Source organism: Siphateles boraxobius, unplaced genomic scaffold (assembly GCF_051911475.1).
Source record: "Siphateles boraxobius isolate OS27281-9 unplaced genomic scaffold, OSU_SipBor_1 19, whole genome shotgun sequence".
NCBI lineage: Eukaryota > Metazoa > Chordata > Actinopteri > Cypriniformes > Leuciscidae > Siphateles > Siphateles boraxobius.
In genome coordinates, this window is record NW_027508799.1 from 28,422,286 (window position 1) to 28,446,432 (window position 24,147).

At 43.2% G+C, this 24,147-nt stretch overlaps 1 protein-coding gene across 17 annotated transcripts in view; it reads right to left on the reverse strand.

Moving 5' to 3' along the window:
• Positions 1 to 1,836: 1,836 nt before the first annotated feature.
• flncb (filamin C, gamma b (actin binding protein 280)) overlaps positions 1,837 to 24,147 on the reverse strand; it is a 65,699-nt gene continuing 43,388 nt past the window's right edge. For 5 of the 17 annotated variants that reach the window (XM_077234705.1, XM_077234715.1, XM_077234707.1 and 2 more), the window contains 13 exons: positions 18,391 to 18,552; positions 16,129 to 16,332; positions 15,790 to 15,942; positions 15,582 to 15,704; positions 7,955 to 8,200; positions 7,240 to 7,509; positions 6,575 to 6,712; positions 6,360 to 6,475; positions 5,870 to 6,005; positions 4,477 to 4,653; positions 4,171 to 4,389; positions 2,988 to 3,194; positions 1,837 to 2,898 (listed from right to left, as the gene is read on the reverse strand). In XM_077234705.1, the coding sequence (XP_077090820.1) occupies positions 2,711 to 2,898; positions 2,988 to 3,194; positions 4,171 to 4,389; positions 4,477 to 4,653; positions 5,870 to 6,005; positions 6,360 to 6,475; positions 6,575 to 6,712; positions 7,240 to 7,509; positions 7,955 to 8,200; positions 15,582 to 15,704; positions 15,790 to 15,942; positions 16,129 to 16,332; positions 18,391 to 18,552 (2,339 nt within the window). In that variant the 3' untranslated portion in view covers positions 1,837 to 2,710. The remainder of the gene's footprint in view (positions 2,899 to 2,987; positions 3,195 to 4,170; positions 4,390 to 4,476; positions 4,654 to 5,869; positions 6,006 to 6,359; positions 6,476 to 6,574; positions 6,713 to 7,239; positions 7,510 to 7,954; positions 8,201 to 15,581; positions 15,705 to 15,789; positions 15,943 to 16,128; positions 16,333 to 18,390; positions 18,553 to 24,147) is intronic. The other 12 variants (XM_077234709.1, XM_077234708.1, XM_077234706.1 and 9 more) reach the window with 4 other exon arrangements.

Sequence of the window (24,147 nt, forward strand, 5' to 3'; positions counted from 1 at the left end):
CTAGCATCATCACATTGTTTTATATGTTAATAGTTCATCAACATGTATGATATAAGTTTTTCTACCTGAATCAATTTGCTTTGGCACAACAGTTGATTAAGTTGACAGCAAGAAATTTTACTTTTGCATGCCAAAAAAATAAAAATTGGTGAAAAAAACATGCTTATCACAGCATCATGAGGTCCTCTCCTTCATGGCCAAGGGGAAATGGGATGGGCTTGAAAACATAATGGTCACATGACCACAAATGTGTTCCGTTGACTAGATACAGGGGTGTCTCACTTTACCCGATGTCTCACATTACCCCACTCTCCCCTAGTTATTATAGGTAGGGCATGAACTTTAATTCTGCTAATGGCGCAGTGCACATCCCAGCTATAACGACGACAAAAAGGAAAGATATCATATCACTTATGATAAAAACATTGACAGCCAATAAGAATTCACCCGTTTTACATAACTCCAGCGTGCGCTAAACATATCCTCAGTTGGCGTGAACGCTAATAATATTTTCGTTTTTGGTGTGAACGGGCCTATATTATGAGGCAATTTTCACTACAATCGATAGATCGCGCAATTGCGTTTGCACGAAACAGCAGGAAACCGCGATTGACCAATCAGAATCAAGTATTCCAGAGCGTGCATCTGAGAGTACACCTGTGAAGGATGAGCAAACACAGCAATGGATCTTTCCCAACCAACGAACAGATCCGAGGAAGTAGATGGTCGTTCTGCGATTCTCTTTATCCTCCTCGTCCGAGTCGCATCTGATTCCTGCATCAACAAAATGGTCATCGATCAATATGAAAGCCCAAATCGAGCAATACCTAGGCTATATTAAGTGACCGACGTATTCCAGCTTTATTATATTTGTTTGGTATCTGACATCATGATAGATGAGCAGAATATATATAGGCCTAGGCTAAATCATATTGATGTCTCTAGCAAAATAGCATGTCTAAACTGATTGGATTCATAAACTAGAGAATCTTACACATTCAAATTATGGGGCAAGATCAGAATCAGGAAAATAAACAAAGTTATGCGTTTATATTCTGCTCATTAAACTGGAAAGAAACCTCAAGAGCTTGATAATTTGAGCATTTCACATTACACCACACACATATTTGATACACTTCAGGCCCTGAAATGTTACATTCCCGGAGTGTATTGGTTGATTAATCACAGTTGGAACACCATTCCACTCTTATTTGCCTCTCAAGGAATTTTCCTCCTGATATGTTTAATGTGGTTCACCCAAGTTAATGTGTTAGGGATGAGACCTGAGAGGAAGCTCATCTCTCTCAAGATAGGCTACTGATACACTTGATAACAGAAAGACTGCTGTGCTTATTTATTTGAAACATCTTTCATGTATTTATCTGGGATTTATTGGAAATATTGTTGTTTTAAATCAGTATAGCTCAAACACTGACCTGAAAGAGCTTTTCTCCGGCCAGGATGCAGTAACTGAGCCTCTAACTATCTAATACCTCATTAACTGCACCTGGCATCGAAATAGTGTAAGATCGCCCTCTAGAGGCTGCGAATGAAACAAACACACGACTTACAGTCACGGAGAAAATGCTTTTGAAGGTTACTTATTGTTAGTTTTATTAATATATGTCACATGTTGATATGATATTGTGTCTCCGTTTATTATCTTGGTTCTAAAAAAAAGCATTTTTTATCATTTTGATTTTATATTTAGGGTGACTGTAACATTCTGTCCAGGAACTATAGATGCATATAATATAATATAATATAATATAATATAATATAATATAATATAATATAATATAATATAATATAATATGGACATCAATAAACAGCACGTCATCAATTAAAATTTTAATATGCCAGCACAGTTTTACCAAACAGTAGAATAAAATATCAAACAATTAGTGTTTCTCCATACATTTCTATTTTAAATTCATACATATAAAATCACTGTAAAATGTTGCTCTTTAACATAGTCACTGTAAAAACTGTGGGATTTCAAACATTCACATGCTGAACGGTTTTTGCTACACCGTTTGGTAAAAAAAAAAAAAAAAAAAAAATTCTCATCTAACTAATCACACAACCCAGTCTGCATGGGTGCTGGGCCACCCGGGACCGGTTTAAACCCAGTGTGAGCCTAAATCTGGTCCACTAGGACTAAAATATCAGGCTTTCCCTACCCAAACTAAGCCCTTGATCAGGAGGACCGGGTGCAAACCTAGTCCTGACTCAGAGACTAAATGATGTTATTCCATCATAAAAATTAGACCAGATTTAGCATTAGATAATAATAATAATAATAATAAAAAAGATTAAATAACTCAGCTGTTAAATTACGTCTGTAAATGGTCCGGACAGTAACTTGACTGGTAACAGGGTGGACGTGATTTAGCATGTAGCATCTTCAAAACAGCAACTGCTGGGCAGTGCAAAACCATTTATCATTCACTTCTGCTTCAAACATTCTCTAGTCTCACAACATCTAAAATAACATCATAAAAAAAAAGATAAGATACATAACCGAGCGTGAAATGAACACATAAATGAACTTTGGATAAAGCGTATGCAGATATAGAACGTTTTCTTGATTATTTGTAAAACACAGTGAGTTAATATGTCATGAAAAGGGATTGTCGGTGAGTCCCGTCTCTTTCCCAGGATGATCAGTAGAGTCTTTGCATAGTGGAGGGGATCTAAAGACAGTCTTTTAAGGCACTGTGACGTGGAAAGGGCTTCCGGGCACCATTTCTTCACCCCATTTGACTATGAGGATGTAGTCTCCTTTCTCCTTCACTGTGTATGTGACATTGTACATTCTGTTGCCCATGTGTTTGACGTACACTTCCTCACAGGGAGTCTTTGGCCCGTGCACTCCTACCATTAACATGTTTGTCCCTGCAAAAATGAAATTAAAAGCAGTTTAGTCATCTGTAAATGTGCATTATGTACAAATACATCCTTGCATGCTTGAAAAAGTGTCGTACCTGCTTTACTGCAGTCCACCGTGAAGGTGTTCTTCTGGCCAATGAAGGCTTTGGAGAGTCCGGCCCCCCTGGAGACCACCTTACTGGCATCAGACGAGAACTTTGGCAGAGTAGAGAAAGATCCGGCCACCGAGGATGATTTTGTCACCGTTTCCACCAGAACCGATGACGTTTCGTGTAGAGAGTGTCCGCCGGACAGACGTGCGCCTGGAAGAGTGAATTTCTTTTTATTGATTTGCTTCGTGAAAGATGAGTTGCTGTTCCATTTGGTAGTTTTAACTTCAAATCATTACCATGTCAAACGCAAGTAAACAGTTTCACACTTTTACATAGTTTTGTAAGCTTGTGTGGTTTCAAATCCACTCCATCATATTGCAAAATAATCCTGCCTGATCATCTCATAATCAGACCTTCCTATTTCAACTTGAGTGCTAGAAAACTTTTCAGCTTTTATTTGGAGTTATTTACTCACATGTATGTGTTTGTCCCAAACTTCAGGGTGCTTTAAGGGCCATTTTTCATATTTAATATTTAAGGAACAACAATACTGTTTTCTTTTTCATGTTTATAGTCATCTTAATATATTTTATTCTATATTTTCTATGATATTTTAATATTAATAATACTTGATTTATATAATTTGTACTCTGTAACATTTTGTCCATGGACTACAGATGAAAAATACCCTTAGGCTAACTGTGGCACATCCACAGTAATGTTTATTAATATGTAATGTAATATAATATACAAATATAGACCTCAATAAATGGCACACCAGCAATTAAAACTTTAACATGAAAGTTTTACCAAACAGTACATTAAAATATTGGTAAAACTTTACAATAAGGTCTCGTTTATTAACATCAGTTAATGCATAAGTGTTTTGCAGCATTTATTAATCTTTGTAAGTGTTAGATACAAAAAAATAGTATTCATTGTTTCATTATTAACTATTCTTTTTAAATTCATACATAAAAATCACTATAAAAGGTTGATCTTAAACATAGTCACTGTAAAAGAGATTATACTACGCTGAATGTTTTATTTTTTCTACACTGCTTCAGGTGTGGACTTCAGGTCCCGACTACCTTACAGATATGTGTCCTGAGTCACCTGTCTCTGTGTCAGTCCTATATGTAGAGAGCAAGAAAAGCATAGTCCAACATAGTGTTTGGTGTCTCACCGGAGACTTTGGCTTTGAAGGGACTGCCCACAATATGCTGTGGTCCTCCATATTTGATGGAGATGAGGTAGCTGCCGGGAGCCATGGGTGTGTATGTGACCTTGTATCCTTCTGGACATTCCTGACAATCCATCTTCACTTTCGATGGCCCGTCAATGGTAACCGACAGAGCTCCTGACCCAGCGTTACACGTGTTTACAATGAAATCCGAGGGTACACCTGTGAAGGATGAGATGAATTGAGTGAACGTGTGTGCGTTTGTGTGTTAACAGTCGTGATTGGCTGCTTGGTTGGTTGGTGTCATACCTGTAGTTCCCCCCTCCAGTCCGGGCCCAAAAGCAGTCACCATTCCTGGATCTCCCGCCTGGCTCGGTTCCCCTACACGGATCTTGAAGGGACTGCCTGGGATGTGACTCCCGTTAAAACGGACATCAATGGAGTGGACGCCGTTCTCCCGTGGAATAAACCTTATGGCGTGTTTATCTGCACAAACAGGCATGCGATGTTGAATAAGGTCAAATCCAATATATATCCATATACTCTAAACCAGAGGTCTTCAATCCAACTCCTGGAGAGCCACTGTCCTGCAGAGTTTAGTTCCAACCCTAATCAAAAACACCTGAATCAGCTCATTAAGCTCTTCAGGATCGCTTGATTATACAAAGGCTGGTGTGCTGAAGCAGGTTGGAACTAAACTCTGTAGGACAGTGGCCCTCCAGGAGCAGGATTGAAGACCTCTTCTCTAAACTAACATCAGTTCTAGTGTGTCTTTAAATATTACAGTGATCATAATTTGTAGGGTGTTGCATAATATTATTGTTTGTTTTACAGTATTTCTTTGTATTGTATTATGTCTGCATTCCTCTATTTTACCTCAATTTTCAGTTTTTGTAGCGCTTAGGGTATGAGAGAAACATTATAAAAAATGTATTATTATTACTATTATTGATGTATAATTAATAATACACAAAATAAAAAAGTATAACAATGGTTTAATAAAATAATATAACATTTATATAATATAATAATAATAATAAATAAGAAAAACTTGAATTATACACAAAACAACATAATAATATAATGAAAATTAATGTTTAAAATAATATATTATATAATAATATGTATATATATATTTAGATAATATAAATAATAATAATACAAATAATAACATAAAAACATAAAAACAATATATCAAAATAAATAATATATTACATAATTAATACATAAATATACTATACATTTAAATAATAATACAAATAATAATATGCAATATAATACACAAATTAAAAAGTTATATTATAATATAACATATTTATATAACATAATAATAATAATAATAATAATAAAAGAAATACATGAATAATATATAAAATGACAAGTAATGGATTTTAAAAAGAATATATTAAACAATGTATACAATTTTTTTATAATATAAATAATAATAATGATGATTATAATAGTAATAATAATATATAACAACATTATATATAAATAATAATATGAATACAATATATTAAATTATATATTTAAATGGTAAATAATATTTAAAAAATAATATAGTAATAATTATACAATTCTATAATAAAAATTGTTTAATCAAATAATAAATAATAATAATACATAAAATCATATAATTCTTTAAAGATCAAATAAATTCCCTTGTCTTTTTCTATGCGTGAGTGTGTGCCCATATGCTCACCATTGTCTAGCTCAGTGATGTAACACTCCTCCACTGCTCCAGACGGTGTGTGCACCTTCGCATCAATCGCTCCTCTCGCTCCGTTCAGCTGAACGGCAAACGAGGCCTCCTGGTTCACCTTCAGACCCATCTCCTGCTGAGAGAGCCAGGCAGACGTACTTCATCTAATCTTCAGCATTTTAAAGCTGAGTATGTAAAGATGTGTCTTTCTCAGCAAGCATATTCACAACGGCCAGCGTAAAAACTACTTTGCCATGCTCTTTTGTCTTTCCTGAGAACTCCCTTCGTGAAGGGAACTGCAAGTACACTTGTCTCGTCTCATGATAAGCTGTTCAGTGCTCTCCATCAAGTGCTCTCACAGTCTCTCAAAGAGAGTGTTGATAAATAAGCTGCCATCCGCTCTCAAGAGTCCCTGAATCTCACCTGTCCCGCTGCTACAGAGAAAAACGAGGCCTCTCTGCGTGAGTGTGTTTGATCTGGAGACACTCACCTGCAGGCTGGTGATGGTAAGTAGGCGGGCGTCATCTGATAGTGATGCAATGGGAACGATGAAAGGGCTGTCTGGGATATGTTCATCGTTAAATTTGATTGACACCTCATAGTCACCTGAAATGAAATAAATAAATGAAATGAGAGATAGAGAAAAAAGACTGAGAGCCATTGTAAAACACATCCATGTAATTGAAAATTAGCATTAGCACTTACCAGACTCCTGTACTACGTAGGCCACCCCACAGGAACCATCCTTCCTGTCCTCAAAGGAAATCTCTGCTTTGCTGGGCCCCTCAACAGCTATGGACAAACCACCAGCACCCGCCTCACGAGTCCAGATACTAAACTCAGCTAAAAATCACACATTAAAAAAAGGTTTAAAAAAATTCTGCTAATGGCACCAAAAACAAAAAAAAATGGAAATGTATCTATCCCAGATAAACAGTGCAACTTCTTTTCAGTGTTATTTTAGGATTACTTGTAGTATATACGTATATAAATTATAGTATTTATTAATTTTTTGAATAAGGTTTTGTTTTTATATATTTTTTTAATTTAAAAGTTGACTTTTTTTCATTTTAATTTTAGCTCCAGTTTTAGCAATTTTGTTATTTGCTTATTATTGTTTTTAAAAATATTATTATTTTTATAATTTTATTTCAGTTTTAGTACTTTTATTTTATTACAGTTAGTTTCCAAGGTAACATCTCTAATTAGAATTTTTTTATTTGTACATTTTTTAATTTAATACTATATTTAAATAACCCTAACCTAACCCTACATTTTATTTTATTTCAGAGTTACTTAAATCAACGGAATTTTTCAAATATAGTTTTTAATTAACAATATCAATAGTAATAATGCTTCCTGTCTCTTACCTGGAACTCCAGCCACACCCCTGTCCAGTCCAGTACCACCGGCCCGAACCTTGTGGGCCCCTCCCTCTCCAAGGGGCCCCACAGTGAACTGGAAAGGGCTTCCGGGGACATGCTGGCCCCTGTATTTGACATTGACGGTGTGGGGGCCCATCTCCTGAGGCACAAAGCGCACACTATAGGCGCTGTCCTCTCCTTCTACGATCTCAGCGTCATTCGTGTTACCGCTGGGACTCGTCACCTGTGCAGTCATCTCCTGTGTACCTGATTCACCTGAGAGAGAAATAGGGACGGCGTTGAGTGTATGAGAAAGAGAGGGAGAGAAGGGAAAAGAGACAGGCACACGTATAAACCAGGCATTTCTTCTATAAAAGATGTTTTGGCTGAGCTGGCCACAGAGCTGACAGCTGCTCAGATTTTCCAGCTCGGTTCTCCTGTCATAAATGTCTGCAGTGGAAAGAGTGCGTTCACTCCCGCTCAAAAACCCCATAAAGACACACATACCATGACTTCATCACACTCACATTCACAATCACACAAAATAAAACTTGTAAGAGCTGCAAAACTCATAGGGATAGTTCACTCAAAAACGAAAATTCTGTTATCAATTACTCACCCTCAAATCTCTCAGATTTGGAACATTTCATGCGAGAAAAAAGGAAAAATGTCCCTTTAACCAGCAATCAACGCACACAAACACTCACACACATGCACACACCCTCTGATTGTCGGCCCTGGCCGCTGCTGAAGGGTCCCAGGCTCTCCCTGCCCAGAAATCCACCGAATACGTTCCTGAAGGGGTCGCCCCCCACCTGGGTGCTCTCTTCCACCCGCACTTCTCTCTTGGTCTCGCCTGCATGGGTCTTGCTGATCTCTGTGCGTTCTGTGCGTGTGTAGGTGTGGCTGCTGCGGGTGAAGGTACGGGTGAGTCGCTCTTGTGCCGTCACCATCTGAAACCAGTTCCCTACAGATGAGGAACCCGGAAGACAGAGGAAAAAGGAAAGAGGAGAAGGAAGAAGGAGTGAAGCAATGAAAAAAGAGAAACAGGAAATGCAAGCTTCCGAGTAGAATGGAAACAAATTCCATTACGCTTTTTTTATTTTTTTATCAAAACAACTTTCATTAAATTCTATAAAGTTTCAAACGGAACCACTCTGATTTGAGAGACAGGAAGTGACATGACAGTGGGAGTCAGTGAGAAACAGGTGGGAAAGGAGACAAACCCTGTGTACGAATATGCCTACTTCCTAACTACATAGTAGGCGTAAAACAGAACGTAGGTGTGTGACAAGTTGTATGTCCGAATTCAAAGGACAGTCAGCGAAAAGTACCTGCATGACCTACTACTTCAGATTCTGAAGTGCATCTGATGAACACTTTACTATCCCATGAGGCCACAGTAAAAGAGATGTACATGGCAGTGAAGCAACGCAACTGACGCTGGTAGGTCACATGACAGTGACAACATGGTGGATGTAGTATGTCCATTCTTACTACCCATATTCATACTATACAAAACCAAAGAGTATAGAAGTACCAAGAGGCGAAACTCAATAGAACGTTCCATTGCAACAAACGCGCCCATGTGCAGAGCAGCAACTCCGCCATTTTGGACTGAACGCAACACAGCTGTCATAGAATTGAACGATACCGGTTCCAATTCAAAAGCGGTTAATGGAACTTAATAGTAGTTTCTAGTTCCCTTTCGAGGGAACTCGCGATGCGTCAACGACGCTTTGGGAACGCTCCCAGCGTGAATGCGTCTGAAGCATCTATGTCAACTAGTCCAATGGAAGGAATGAATGTCACGGGCGGGTGACGTCATGACCAGGAAGTGATAAAAGAGCATCCGGTGCAAACCGGCATTAGCTTCTGTTGCCTCAGCAAGCGATCTGTGTCAAACTGTCTGTTATATTTACTGTTGTCTGTCTGATATATATATTTATGGAAACTAAACAATTGCACAAACTCTGTGTTCTCCCTGCTCGCGCTATTTAACGAGTAGGGACACACACGAGCTTTGTGTGATGTGTTTGGGAGTAGAGCATGCGGTATCAGCCTCCGAGGGGGCTGATTGCCAACATTGTGAGAAGCTTTCGCTTCGCATGCTCCGCTCCCGCCTGTCACTTTTCGAGGAAAGTGGCCGGGCTCGCAATTCTCAGGGTGACAGGTCCCGCGTCTGCCGAGGCAGCGCGGAGAATGCATTCCTGTGGATCGCGAATAGGATCTCTTTACGGGGTTGGAGACGGGTCCGCGGATCTTATCTCCTCCCTTTCCACGAGGGATCCAGTGCTCTCTCGCCGGTCTCGGAAGCCCGCGCTGCGGTCTCTTCCGCCCGGGGAGAGAGAGAAATCAATGCTTCAGTGCTCTACCTCCGAGGAGGTAGATGTGCTGGGCATTGAAAGTGACACAATCATGGGGGAAGTGAATTTGCCATCTCTTTCCCCAGCGTATGAGAAATATATATAGCCTATATATATATATATGATAGTTTATATATTATATATAAAATAAAGTGAATATATATAAAAAATATATATAAAAAATAATAAGCTGGTGGAAGTGTTTACTAAGGCTGTAGATAAATTAAATATTTATGACCAGCAGAAATAAGGGGGCACTCGTCCTAAAAATAAAATAAATTAAACGAGTTTCCTTCCCTCTATTTTTCCACCTCCATCACGGGGCCTTCCATTTTTCCCGATCTGCACAGCGAGCTGTCTAGATCATGGAAAAAGCCTTACTCCTCTTGTCTTTTAGCCCCCACATTCATGTATATTCAGATATTTGGGGGTTAAGAGGGTATGGCTATGGGGCAATACCCCGGGTAGAACAGACGCTTGCGAGCTATCTGTCTCCCGGTTCAGTATCGTACCTGAAGGCGTCGGCTTCTCTCACTAAACCAGGGGTAGGCAAGTTCGGTCCTAGAGAGCCGCTGTCCTGCAGAATTTAGTTCCAACCCTAATCAAACACACCTGAACAAGCTAATCAATATCTTCAGGATTACTAAGGCTGTTGGCAGGTGAGGTTTTTTTCAGTGTTGGAGCCAAACTCTGCAGGACAGCGGCTCTCTAGGGCCGAACTTGCCTACCCCTGCACTAAACCATTAAAGAAAACTATTTTTTAATCTAGTGGGAAAAGCATATATGGCAGTGGGTCTAGCATGGGCCTGCTTGCACACCATAGCAGTGCTACAAGCATATCAGGCTGACCTGCTGCGGTATTTGGACAGAAGTGAGGGAGTTTGGCCCGATGGGGTTTGAGAACTCCGTCGGGCCACAGATTTATCTCTCAGGGATGGCAGCCCTTGTGGTCACTGAGAGACACCTCTGGCTCAATTTGATGGGAATCATAGAGAAAGATACAAGATAATCTCTCCCTCGCTATGTCCAACCCCCTGGGGCTGCTGGGCGTGAGCAGCTCCAGCCGTCTAGTTTCTCATACACAACACAGCAGCCAAAGCCTTCAAAGCAGAAGCCGGATCCGAGGACCGTTCTTCACGCTGAGAAGGCTGCGGCTCAAAAGAAAAGGTCTGGCGCCACCGGCGTCAGACCGGTGAGGGCAGCCCCAACCGGGGTGGAATGGTGTACACCTCATTATACGGTGCCCTTTCCATCTCGGTGCCCTCAGGTGACCGTTCTGCCAACCCCGCCACCCTTGGTGCTTCGGGGCGCAGCGGTCTCCAGCGAGCTTCTGGCGCAGCGTCAACTCGACATTGCGTCGGAATGCGCCCTCTGAGGGGGGTTCGAAAACAGTCAGTTCGGGTGGTTCCTGCCAGTATGCTTCAGGTCCCCGAACTGGCTGTCTTTATTACACCAGAGGCCAGCCTCGAGGGGCTGGTTCCCTTGGTAGATTTTCTGGCAGCGCGGAAGCTACTGCCAAATATATCTCTATGGGTCCTGCAGTTAGTAGTAAGAGGCAGATTTGGTTCTCGTCCTCCAGGCTACAACGGGGTGTTGCTCACGTTAGTGCATTCCGAGCAGGCTCTGGTAATGGAGCAAGAGGTAAAGGCCCTGTTAGCAAAGAAAGCTATAGAGCAGGTGTACTCTTTACAGTCGTTATCTCATTGTTCCAAAAAAGGATGGAGAGCTGCATCACATACTAGATCTTCGTCTGTTGGAGTGTTTGGTGCTGGAACTCAAGTCCAAAATGCTGACGCTCAAGCAGATCGTGACTCAAATCAGATCCGAGGACTGGTTTGTCACGATAGATCTAAAAGACGCATACTTCCATATCTCCATCCTCCCTCAGCACAGGAGGTTCCTGAGGTTTTCTTTGGGGCAAAGAACACCAGTATCAGACACTTCCTTTCGGTCTAGCTCTATCACCCCGCACATTCACGAAGCGTGTAGACGCAGCTCTGGCCCCGCCAGGCTGCAGTGCATATGCATTCTGAATTGCATAGATGACTGGCTGATTCTAGCGGAATCAGAACAGTTAGCGGTTCGGCACCGAGGTGTCGTTCTCGCTCCTATGCAGATGTTGGGGTTGAGGCTCAATGCCAAGAAGAGTGTGCTTTCTCCAGTACAGAGAACCACTTTCCTTGGTGTGGTATGGGATTCAGTGACGATGCGGGCCACTCTGTCGCCCGTTCGTGTAGCTGCTATCCTAACAGCCACAAAAGAGCTGAGGCTAGGCCAGTCACGCACTGTAAAACAGTTAGAGAGACTGTTGGGTCTTGTGACAGCAGCGTCCAACGGGATAACTTTTGGCCTGCTGTACATGAGACCTTTACAGTGGTGGCTCAGGACCAGAGGGTTCTCCCCGAGGGGAAACCCACTTCGTATGATCAAGATCACGCGGCGGTGTCTCCGCACCTTGGTTATATGGAGGAAACACTGGTTCTTAACCCAGGGTCCGGTGTTGGGAGCTCTTTGCCATCGAGTTGTGATCTCGACAGATGCTTCCCTCACCGGCTGGGGAGCGGTATTGGAAGGCCGCTCAGCTCAGGGCTTGTGGAGGAGTCATCATCTCTCTTGGCACATGAATTGCCTAGAGATGATGGTCGTCTTCAATGCGTTGAGACATCTCCTCCCAGACCTGAGGGGCCATCATGTGTTGTTCTGGAACAGTGACTGTTAGGCCTCAGGGCAGCAGCGTCCAATGTGATACCCTTTGACCTGCTGTACGTGAGACCTTTACAGAGGTGGCTCAGGACCAGAGGGTTCTCCCAGAGGGGAAACCCACTCCTTACGATCAAGATCACGCGGCAGTATCCCCGCGCCTTGGTTATATGGAGGAAACTCTGGTTCTTGACCCACAGACAACACGTTGGTGGCCTCTTATTTTGGTCCCTCAAGAAATTACGCTGTCTGAGGGCAGTGTATATTCCGGGGGGGGCCAGAATATTGGAGCAGACACCCTGTCGAGGCAGGGGCTGAGGCCAGGGGACTCCACCCCGAGGCGGTGGAGCAAATATGGGAGTTTTACGGCCAGGCAGAAGTGGATTTGTTCTCGTCTCAGCATACGACGCACTGTCCACTCTGGTTATCCCTCACTCAACCAGTCCCCTCGGGGCTGGATGCTATGGTGCAGACGTGGCCGAGGCTACGTCTGTACGCATTTCCCTCCGTTGCTCTGCTCCCAGGAGTTCTGGAGTGAATCCGCCAGGATGGAATAAGCCTATTTAGTAGCACCACCCTGGCCGAGCTGAATTTGGTTTGCGGACCTAATTTTTCTCCTCGACGGACCTCCCTTGGAGGTCCCGATCAGGAGAGACCTTCTGTCTCAGGCAGGGGATGCAATATTGCACCCCCGGCAGGGGATTTGGGAACTGTGGGTTTGGCCTCTGAGGGGGCCCAACTCATAGAGAGTGGTCTCTCAACCGAGGTTGTTTAGACCATTCTAAGCTCCAGAGCTCCCGCTACGAGGAAACTATATTCACTATTTCGAGAGTTTTTCACTTCTTGGTGTTACCAGCGTCAGTGGGATCCGGTTAACTGTTCAGTAAACACAGTATTCGAGTTTCTGCAAGAACGCTTTGTATCAGGTCTATGTCCTTCCACGCTTAAGGTATAATATGTGTGGCGGCCATTGCGGCTTTCCACGCCCTGGTGGGTAGTACATTTTTGGGTCGAGACCCCCTGATCACTCGTTTCCTTCGTGGCACTTTGAGGCTGAGGCATGCAACTTGCACTAAGGTGCTGGCTTGGGACCTTGCAATAGTTCTAGAAGGCCTATCTGGGGCTCCCTTCGAGCCCTTAGATTTGGTCTCAGAGAAGTTCCTTTCTTTTAAGACTATTTTCTGCTAGCTATTTCGTCCCTATAAGAGTCAGACCTTCAGGCCCTTTCGGTCCCCACCTGCCTTGAGTGCACCGGGATGGCCAAGGCAATCTTACCCGAAACATGGATATGTTCCAAAGGTGCCTACCATTATTCCGAGGCCTATTGTGCTGCAGGTTTCTGTCCTCCCCCATTTTTCCGACCAGGAAAAGCTGAACCTCTTGTGCCAGTGCGAGCACTGGACACTTATGTTCATCGGACTTCTCTGTCGAGAAAATCCAACCTATTGAGCATATAGATAGTCGAGACTATTCTTCTTGCTTGTGAGTCTTCTGGCCAACCATTTGGTGGTCAGGGCTCATTCCACTAGGAGTATGGCTTCTAAGCGTATTATCTGGAGTTCTCTCCAAGATGTTTGTGATGCGGCGGGCTGGTCCTCACCGCTCACATTCATGAGGTTTTACAGCTTGGACCTGGATGCTGCCCCAGGATCCCAGGTGCTTGGTGCAGTGTGACAACAGGCTGACACTCAGGCATTTGAAAGTCTGGCGTTTTGGGTATTCTCGTTCCCAAAGCGTCGTTGACGCATCGCGAGTTCCCTCGAAAGGGAACGTCTCAGGTTACGACTGTAACCATAGTTCCCTGAGAAAGGGAACGAGACGATGCGTCACCCTGCCATACTTCCTGCATCCCTGTGATCGGCTTGCTTCGGCAATTTTTGAAGCTAATGCCGGTTTGCACCGGATGCTCTTTTATCACTTCCTGGTCATGACGTCACCCGCCCGTGACATTCATTCCTTCCATTGGACTAGTTGACATAGATGCTTCAGACGCATTCACGCTGGGAGCGTTCCCAAAGCGTCGTTGACGCATCGTCTCGTTCCCTTTCTCAGGGAACTATGGTTACAGTCGTAACCTGAGACGTTTTTAATATCTCTATAGCCTAAACTAAAACAGCGTGTTGAATAATGTACAACAAAATAATGCTTATGGATCGGTTTATAATTAAACAATTTCGTCATAGAGCATGACGCTGTCAAATATGCTATTTATTTACCCCAAAAACTTTTGGGGATAACTCCCGTTTTCATACACAGCACAATTTTACAACACCAGTAACAACAGCCCATGTTCCTCATGAAATGATTAACAAATTCATTAAAAAAGCCAAAACACAATGAACAGTGAGTAGGTGAAAGGGACAACACATTAGTCAAGAGAGAATATTTAATAGTAATAGAAGATCATCACAAAATGAACAGTAATTAAATTGGTGATGGTAAGTAGATCACATCATTTCTGCCTGTATTAACTTACAAATCAGTAAAGTGTAAAGTGCACACATTTTCGTTACTACAAATAGAATCGCAATGGTAAGTATATTAGCTGTTCTAACGTTATATTTTTTAGTCTTTAGTTTTATTATAATTTAATTCATCTTGACTGATAAAAACTTTGTACAACATGTTACATTTGATACAGAAGGAGAGAGTTAATGTACAGATGACTTAGCTTTAAAACTTTTCTGTAGCATTTCTGTTTGGGCTGTGAGAGTTGTCCGTAATATATGATGGATTCTGACTCTATTGAATAGTTTCACCATGTATACAAGAGTGTTTTTGCCCTTTTCCTTGTCACACACAACTTCCCTGCACTCACTGTTGTACATCCATGCCGCTATTTACGTATGGAGACGTATGTACGCTGCTCACTTTAACGTTAATAAAAACCTTTTCTACTTTACCTCTCTGGATCTTTGGGGAATCTATGAAATGCTAGTTGATTGGTTGTACTCTGGTAGATGTTGCAGTTGATGGCAGAACACTGTTTTCTTTGTTTCCAATTATTTCCAGACATTATGCTGTACAGTTGTGTTAACGGTAAAACCGTTGGTTCAGTCCAAAATAGCGTCAGCGTGACAGCAGCGCCATTTAGCGATTTTTACCAAAACTGCAACGGAGTTTCGCCTCTTGTTACTTCTATACTCTGACAAAACATAAGTTTAACAGTCGTGAACTAATAATCAAACCAAATACAGTACCTACTAGGCACTATGCAATTTCAGAAAGACTTGACTCGAGACTTGACAACCCCCCCTAGCATCTCATTCCTTTTCTGCTCACCTGGAATCTTGAGGTTGAGGTCGCAAGTGCTGCCCACCGTGGCGATAGAGGGCGCCTGCCTCTTTCTCGTAATACTCTCCTTCATTCGTCCCTCGCCCAGAACCTTCACTGTAAATGGACTTCCTGTGGAACGACATGAAGAGTTTGAGAGTCACTCACCTCAGAGAGCATGCATTTCAAAAACTCCTATTTGATGTCTGTGTAGTACCTGGCACATGTTGGTCTGCGAATTTGATGTTGATGATGTATGTTCCGGGTTCGGTTGGGCAGTAGGTCACTTTGCATGTTCCGTCTTCCACATCCGAACAATTAATGTCAACTTTGCTTGGCCCCTCGATAGACAGACCCAGACCTCCATAACCTAATGTACAGACGAAGTGGGATTTATGCATGCTTCAATACAGTGCGCAGAAGTAGCTCAACTTTTTAGTGAATCTAAAGACTATGCATTCGAAAGTGCGCATACACTAAGCGTTTGGGTCAAAACTCAAGTGTACCTTGGGATTAAGTGCATAATGGACACCACATGTCCTATAATACAATCTACCTGCACTTCTGGTGTCCACGATGAATTCAGCCACTTCAAAGGTGTGTCCTTCAATCAGACCTTTTCCAAACACCTTCACTTTACTGGCATCTCCAATCTCAGACTGGCCCACCATGATCTTGAATGGGCTGTTGGTCACGTGTTTTCCATTCTTCTTTACACTGACCACATGCTCTCCCACCTCCTTAGGAGTGAAGGATATTCCTGAAGGAAAAAAAACAACGAGACAGGTCTTTGTTCAGGTTTAATCAGAGTTTTTTTATGGTAGCACTATCAAATCTAACAAAAGTGATAGGCCTCAGGATTTGGCTTTACATCAAAAGCCTTTTTATGAGCTTATAGTTGATTCTCTTTGAAATCACAGGAAGGAGCTCTCAGTCTCAAATAACATTTTTGAGACAAACCCTAAGGCATCATTAGATCAGAAAGTTTCAGTGTTTCAGAGCAGCGTTTCCCAAACGGGGTGCCGCGGCACCCTGGGGTGCCTTCTGGCGAGAGCAGGGGTGCCGTGTAAAAACTCCATTAAACATTTTTAAATTGCTAAAATGTGTAAAAAAATAATAATTAATGTATCATCAATCTCGCATCGTCGGAAGCGTCTAATAACAACAAATAATGCACACAAATTTATAATAAAAAATGCAAATCATAAGTTTTCCGCGTTCGTTGAATTGCGGGGGTTCCGCATGATTTCATTCTCGTGCTTCATTCCCAGCGTCCACACATAAAGCTGCCTCTTTTTCATGGCTTGTTGCGCTTACGGTCAAATACACACGAAACATTGTCACAACGTCCGTCTTGCCGCATATTCACAAACACATCGGTTATGTCCGTGCTGCTGTCAACGATAACGCGTGCGATTAATGTTTTTCAGTTTTACGAGTTAAAAAATATTTAAACACAATTAACGCAGCATCCGTTTTTTCTGTCATCCTTTGGCTAGCCTTACATTATATAATCACGTTCTTATTCATGCAAATGCTTTTAAACCATGCAACCGCGAAAAGACAAAAGAGAACGCGCTGTCTGTGAATGTCCTGCTGACACAGGACGACGCGCATCGCGTGCCAGAATCGACTTCTCTTTCGTGCTTGAACGAATAATAACACACAGTTATGCCAAAATTTCAGTTTTGTTGAGTATCGTCATGAGAGCAGTCTTAAATTAGTTAAAGTCTTAAATTAGAGTTCTGAGAAGATGGGACGCGTGTGAAATAAACAAGTGCAGCAGTGACAACAGAATCAAAGAACAGGTAAAAGAGAAAATTACTCACTGCTCTTGACTAAAGAACGCTTGTAGCTTTAATAAGGGATTCATCTATATTTTATTTATCATTTATGCAGTGAAGACTGTAAAGTGTTTGATAACTTTATTCAATTTCTGTGTATTTCCTGACATCAGTAGCAGTATTGGTATCAGTGATACTGGGCTTCATTCATAAAAAAGATGCCATTAAACAATTATTTAAAATATACTGTCTTTATGTTGTTTATACATTAATTTGGAGATTAACTGTGAAATTATTACATTATAAAATATATTAAAAACAAGCTATCTTGTGCAATTATAACAAAATTATCCCAATATAACAACAAAAAATAGGCCTACACTGAGTGAGCAAACATTTAGGTGAGATTTGCAATGGTAATTGAGCAATGTTTTTCTGAATTATGAATAAAAGCCTTAATTAAATATGTCATCATGTAAAGTGATCTCTGCAGAAGAAATTAATGATTTCCTAGACAAAAAAATTGATAATATTAAAAAATATCTATATGGCAGTAGGCCTATATACGGCAGTTATTCCCTGTGGTATTGAAAATCAATACATTTCAAGGTATAGTATCAAAGTAGTATCGTGACAACACTAGTGTAGGGTGCCACAAATTTTTTTAAATTTTCAAAGGGTGCCTCGACTGAAAAAAGTTTGGGAAACACTGTTTCAGAGGACTCATACTTTCTTGTTGAGGGAAACCTAATAGCTGTCTTCTCCAAAAATTGTGTCTCGTTTCTGAAAGTGTTATAATTACATTTCCCTTCTGGAATAGTGATTCTTATTTGCAGGGGTGCACATAAAAATGTGTCTTATTAAATGCTGTCTAGAATAAGAATGCCCTTCCCAATAAAACTACCTGCAAATCATGGTTGATGGCCCTTCAACATGTCCTGCATAAACTTAATATGATCTGGGTTTAGTACAGTTTGCTTTATCAGTTCAGTCATGATGCAGGTAGGTGCTGGAAGGCTTGATGAGTGACTTACCGATGTGTCGGTTTGGCAGTCTTTTCAGCAGGCAGGGCTCCTCGTTGCCAGATGGGGCTCTGATACTCGCGGTCAAGGAGCTCAGGTCCGTCTCTGTGATCTTCAGAGACACGTCTGTGGCCGTGCCAACGTTCAGCTGAGAAGTCCTCATGGAGTCATCGCCTTTATCAAGAATGTGATAGAATAAAGTGAGGAGCCATAATCAATAATGACTGTTAATATATATATTTATTACATGGCTTGGTTGAATTCTAATGTAGAATGCGGTCTGTTATTTCTTGATAATAGACCGCTGCTAAGTATAACACACACCGTTGCCATGAAAAACAGAGTGTTGCCATGGACACAGTTCTGTTCACTCTGGAGCAATACAATCGTTTTTAAATCAATAAACTCTTTTTAAATCAATATTTTGTGTCAAATTATTGATTTATTTGGTAGGTAGCCATATAATAAGCGGGATAATGTAGAGCGAGGCGTTTGTTATAGCGAATAGAAGCCCTTCAGGCTGATTCAAGACCCCGACGCGATCAGCCTGTCAGGGTTGTATTCGCTATAACAACCGCCTCGCTCTACATTGTCCCTTACATATATATATATATATATATATATATATATATATATATATATATATATATATATATATTAATATATATATATACAGGTCCTTCTCAAAAAATTGGCATATTGTGATAAAGTTCATTATTTTCCTTAATGTAATGATAAAAATTAAACTTTTATATATTTTAGATTCATTGCACACCAACTGAAATATTTCAGGTCTTTTATTGTTTAAATACTGATGATTTTGGCATACAGCTCATGAAAACCCAAAATTCCCATCTCAAAAAATTAGCATATCATAAAAAGGTTCTCTAAACGAGCTAATAACCTAATCATCTGAATCAACTAATTAACTTTAAACACCTGCAAAAGATTCCTGAGGCTTTTAAAAACTCCCAGCCTGTTTCATTATTCAAAACCGCAATCATGGGTAAGACTGCCGACCTGACTGCTGTCCAGAAGGCCATCATTGACACCCTCAAGCAAGAGGGTAACACACAGAAAGAAATTTCTGAACAAATAGGCTGTCCCCAGAGTGCTGTATCAACGCACCTCAGTGGGAAGTCTGTGGGAAGGAAAAAGTGTGGCAAAAAACGCTGCACAACGAGAAGAGGTGACCGGACCCTGAGGAAGATTGTGGAGAAGGACCGATTCCAGACCTTGGGGGACCTGCGGAAGCAGTGGACTGAGTCTGGTGTAGAAACATCCAGAGCCACCGTGCACAGGCGTGTGCAGGAAATGGGCTACAGGAGCCGCATTCCCCAGGTCAAGCCACTTTTGAACCAGAAACAGCGGCAGAAGCGCCTGACCTGGGCTACAGAGAAGCAGCACTGGATTGTTGCTCAGTGGTCCAAAGTACTTTTTTCGGATGAAAGCAAATTTTGCATTTTATTCGGAAATCAAGGTGCCAGAGTCTGGAGGAAGACTGGGGAGAAGGAAATGCCAAAATGCCTGAAGTCCAGTGTCAAGTACCCACAGTCAGTGATGGTCTAGGGTGCCATGTCAGCTGCTGGTGTTGGTCCACTATGTTTTATCAAGGGCAGGGTCAATGTAGCCAGCTATCAGGAGATTTTGGAGCACTTCATGCTTCCATCTGGGCCTCCATAACACCTCAGCAGTGCCACAGGCTGATTGCCTCCATGCCACGCCGCATTGAAGCAGTCATTTCTGCAAAAGGATTCCCGACCAAGTATTGAGTGCATAACTGAACATAATTATTTGAAGGTTGACTTTTTTTGTATTAAAAAAACACTTATTTTATTGGTCGGATGAAATATGCTAATTTTTTGAGATGGGAATTTGGGGTTCCCTTTCGAGGGAACTCGCGATGCGTCAACGACGCTTTGGGAACGCTCTCAGCGTGAATGCGTCTGAAGCATCTATGTCAACTAGTCCAATGGAAGGAATGAATGTCACGGGCGGGTGACGTCATGACCAGGAAGTGATAAAAGAGCATCCGGTGCAAACCGGCATTAGCTTCTGTTGCCTCAGCAAGCGATCTGTGTCAAACTGTCTGTTATATTTACTGTTGTCTGTCTGATATATATATTTATGGAAACTAAACAATTGCACAAACTCTGTGTTCTCCCTGCTCGCGCTATTTAACGAGTAGGGACACACATGAGCTTTGTGTGATGTGTTTGGGAGTAGAGCATGCGGTATCAGCCTCCGAGGGGGCTGATTGCCAACATTGTGAGAAGCTTTCGCTTCGCATGCTCCGCTCCCGCCTGTCACTTTTCGAGGAAAGTGGCCGGGCTCGCAATTCTCAGGGTGACAGGTCCCGCGTCTGCCGAGGCAGCGCGGAGAATGCATTCCTGTGGATCGCGAATAGGATCTCTTTACGGGGTTGGAGACGGGTCCGCGGATCTTATCTCCTCCCTTTCCACGAGGGATCCAGTGCTCTCTCGCCGGTCTCGGAAGCCCGCGCTGCGGTCTCTTCCGCCCGGGGAGAGAGAGAAATCAATGCTTCAGTGCTCTACCTCCGAGGAGGTAGATGTGCTGGGCATTGAAAGTGACACAATCATGGGGGAAGTGAATTTGCCATCTCTTTCCCCAGCGTATGAGAAATATATATAGCCTATATATATATATATATATATATGATAGTTTATATATTATATATAAAATAAAGTGAATATATATAAAAAATATATATAAAAAATAATAAGCTGGTGGAAGTGTTTACTAAGGCTGTAGATAAATTAAATATTTATGACCAGCAGAAATAAGGGGGCACTCGTCCTAAAAATAAAATAAATTAAACGAGTTTCCTTCCCTCTATTTTTCCACCTCCATCACGGGGCCTTCCATTTTTCCCGATCTGCACAGCGAGCTGTCTAGATCATGGAAAAAGCCTTACTCCTCTTGTCTTTTAGCCCCCACATTCATGTATATTCAGATATTTGGGGGTTAAGAGGGTATGGCTATGGGGCAATACCCCGGGTAGAACAGACGCTTGCGAGCTATCTGTCTCCCGGTTCAGTATCGTACCTGAAGGCGTCGGCTTCTCTCACTAAACCATTAAAGAAAACTATTTTTTTATCTAGTGGGAAAAGCATATATGGCAGTGGGTCTAGCATGGGCCTGCTTGCACACCATAGCAGTGCTACAAGCATATCAGGCTGACCTGCTGCGGTATTTGGACAGAAGTGAGGGAGTTTGGCCCGATGGGGTTTGAGAACTCCGTCGGGCCACAGATTTATCTCTCAGGGATGGCAGCCCTTGTGGTCACTGAGAGACACCTCTGGCTCAATTTGATGGGAATCATAGAGAAAGATACAAGATAATCTCTCCCTCGCTATGTCCAACCCCCTGGGGCTGCTGGGCGTGAGCAGCTCCAGCCGTCTAGTTTCTCATACACAACACAGCAGCCAAAGCCTTCAAAGCAGAAGCCGGATCCGAGGACCGTTCTTCACGCTGAGAAGGCTGCGGCTCAAAAGAAAAGGTCTGGCGCCACCGGCGTCAGACCGGTGAGGGCAGCCCCAACCGGGGTGGAATGGTGTACACCTCATTATACGGTGCCCTTTCCATCTCGGTGCCCTCAGGGGACCGTTCTGCCAACCCCGCCACCCTTGGTGCTTCGGGGCGCAGCGGTCTCCAGCGAGCTTCTGGCGCAGCGTCAACTCGACATTGCGTCGGAATGCGCCCTCTGAGGGGGGTTCGAAAACAGTCAGTTCGGGTGGTTCCTGCCAGTATGCTTCAGGTCCCCGAACTGGCTGTCTTTATTACACCAGAGGCCAGCCTCGAGGGGCTGGTTCCCTTGGTAGATTTTCTGGCAGCGCGGAAGCTACTGCCAAATATATCTCTATGGGTCCTGCAGTTAGTAGTAAGAGGCAGATTTGGTTCTCGTCCTCCAGGCTACAACGGGGTGTTGCTCACGTTAGTGCATTCCGAGCAGGCTCTGGTAATGGAGCAAGAGGTAAAGGCCCTGTTAGCAAAGAAAGCTATAGAGCAGGTGTACTCACCCGACATTGCGTCGGGTCTTTACAGTCGTTATCTCATTGTTCCAAAAAAGGATGGAGAGCTGCGTCACATACTAGATCTTCGTCTGTTGGAGTGTTTGGTGCTGGAACTCAAGTCCAAAATGCTGACACTCAAGCAGATCGTGACTCAAATCAGATCCGAGGACTGGTTTGTCACGATAGATCTAAAAGACGCATACTTCCATATCTCCATCCTCCCTCAGCACAGGAGGTTCCTGAGGTTTTCTTTGGGGCAAAGAACACCAGTATCAGGCACTTCCTTTCGGTCTAGCTCTATCACCCCGCACATTCACGAAGCGTGTAGACGCAGCTCTGGCCCCGCCAGGCTGCAGTGCATATGCATTCTGAATTGCATAGATGACTGGCTGATTCTAGCGGAATCAGAACAGTTAGCGGTTCGGCACCGAGGTGTCGTTCTCGCTCCTATGCAGATGTTGGGGTTGAGGCTCAATGCCAAGAAGAGTGTGCTTTCTCCAGTACAGAGAACCACTTTCCTTGGTGTGGTATGGGATTCAGTGACGATGCGGGCCACTCTGTCGCCCGTTCGTGTAGCTGCTATCCTAACAGCCACAAAAGAGCTGAGGCTAGGCCAGTCACGCACTGTAAAACAGTTAGAGAGACTGTTGGGTCTTGTGACAGCAGCGTCCAACGGGATAACTTTTGGCCTGCTGTACATGAGACCTTTACAGTGGTGGCTCAGGACCAGAGGGTTCTCCCCGAGGGGAAACCCACTTCGTATGATCAAGATCACGCGGCGGTGTCTCCGCACCTTGGTTATATGGAGGAAACACTGGTTCTTAACCCAGGGTCCGGTGTTGGGAGCTCTTTGCCATCGAGTTGTGATCTCGACAGATGCTTCCCTCACCGGCTGGGGAGCGGTATTGGAAGGCCGCTCAGCTCAGGGCTTGTGGAGGAGTCATCATCTCTCTTGGCACATGAATTGCCTAGAGATGATGGTCGTCTTCAATGCGTTGAGACATCTCCTCCCAGACCTGAGGGGCCATCATGTGTTGTTCTGGAACAGTGACTGTTAGGCCTCAGGGCAGCAGCGTCCAATGTGATACCCTTTGACCTGCTGTACGTGAGACCTTTACAGAGGTGGCTCAGGACCAGAGGGTTCTCCCTGAGGGGAAACCCACTCCTTACGATCAAGATCACGCGGCAGTATCCCCGCGCCTTGGTTATATGGAGGAAACTCTGGTTCTTGACCCACAGACAACACGTTGGTGGCCTCTTATTTTGGTCCCTCAAGAAATTACGCTGTCTGAGGGCAGTGTATATTCCGGGGGGGGCCAGAATATTGGAGCAGACACCCTGTCGAGGCAGGGGCTGAGGCCAGGGGACTCCACCCCGAGGCGGTGGAGCAAATATGGGAGTTTTACGGCCAGGCAGAAGTGGATTTGTTCTCGTCTCAGCATACGACGCACTGTCCACTCTGGTTATCCCTCACTCAACCAGTCCCCTCGGGGCTGGATGCTATGGTGCAGACGTGGCCGAGGCTACGTCTGCACGCATTTCCCTCCGTTGCTCTGCTCCCAGGAGTTCTGGAGTGAATCCGCCAGGATGGAATAAGCCTATTTAGTAGCACCACCCTGGCCGAGCTGAATTTGGTTTGCGGACCTAATTTTTCTCCTCGACGGACCTCCCTTGGAGGTCCCGATCAGGAGAGACCTTCTGTCTCAGGCAGGGGATGCAATATTGCACCCCCGGC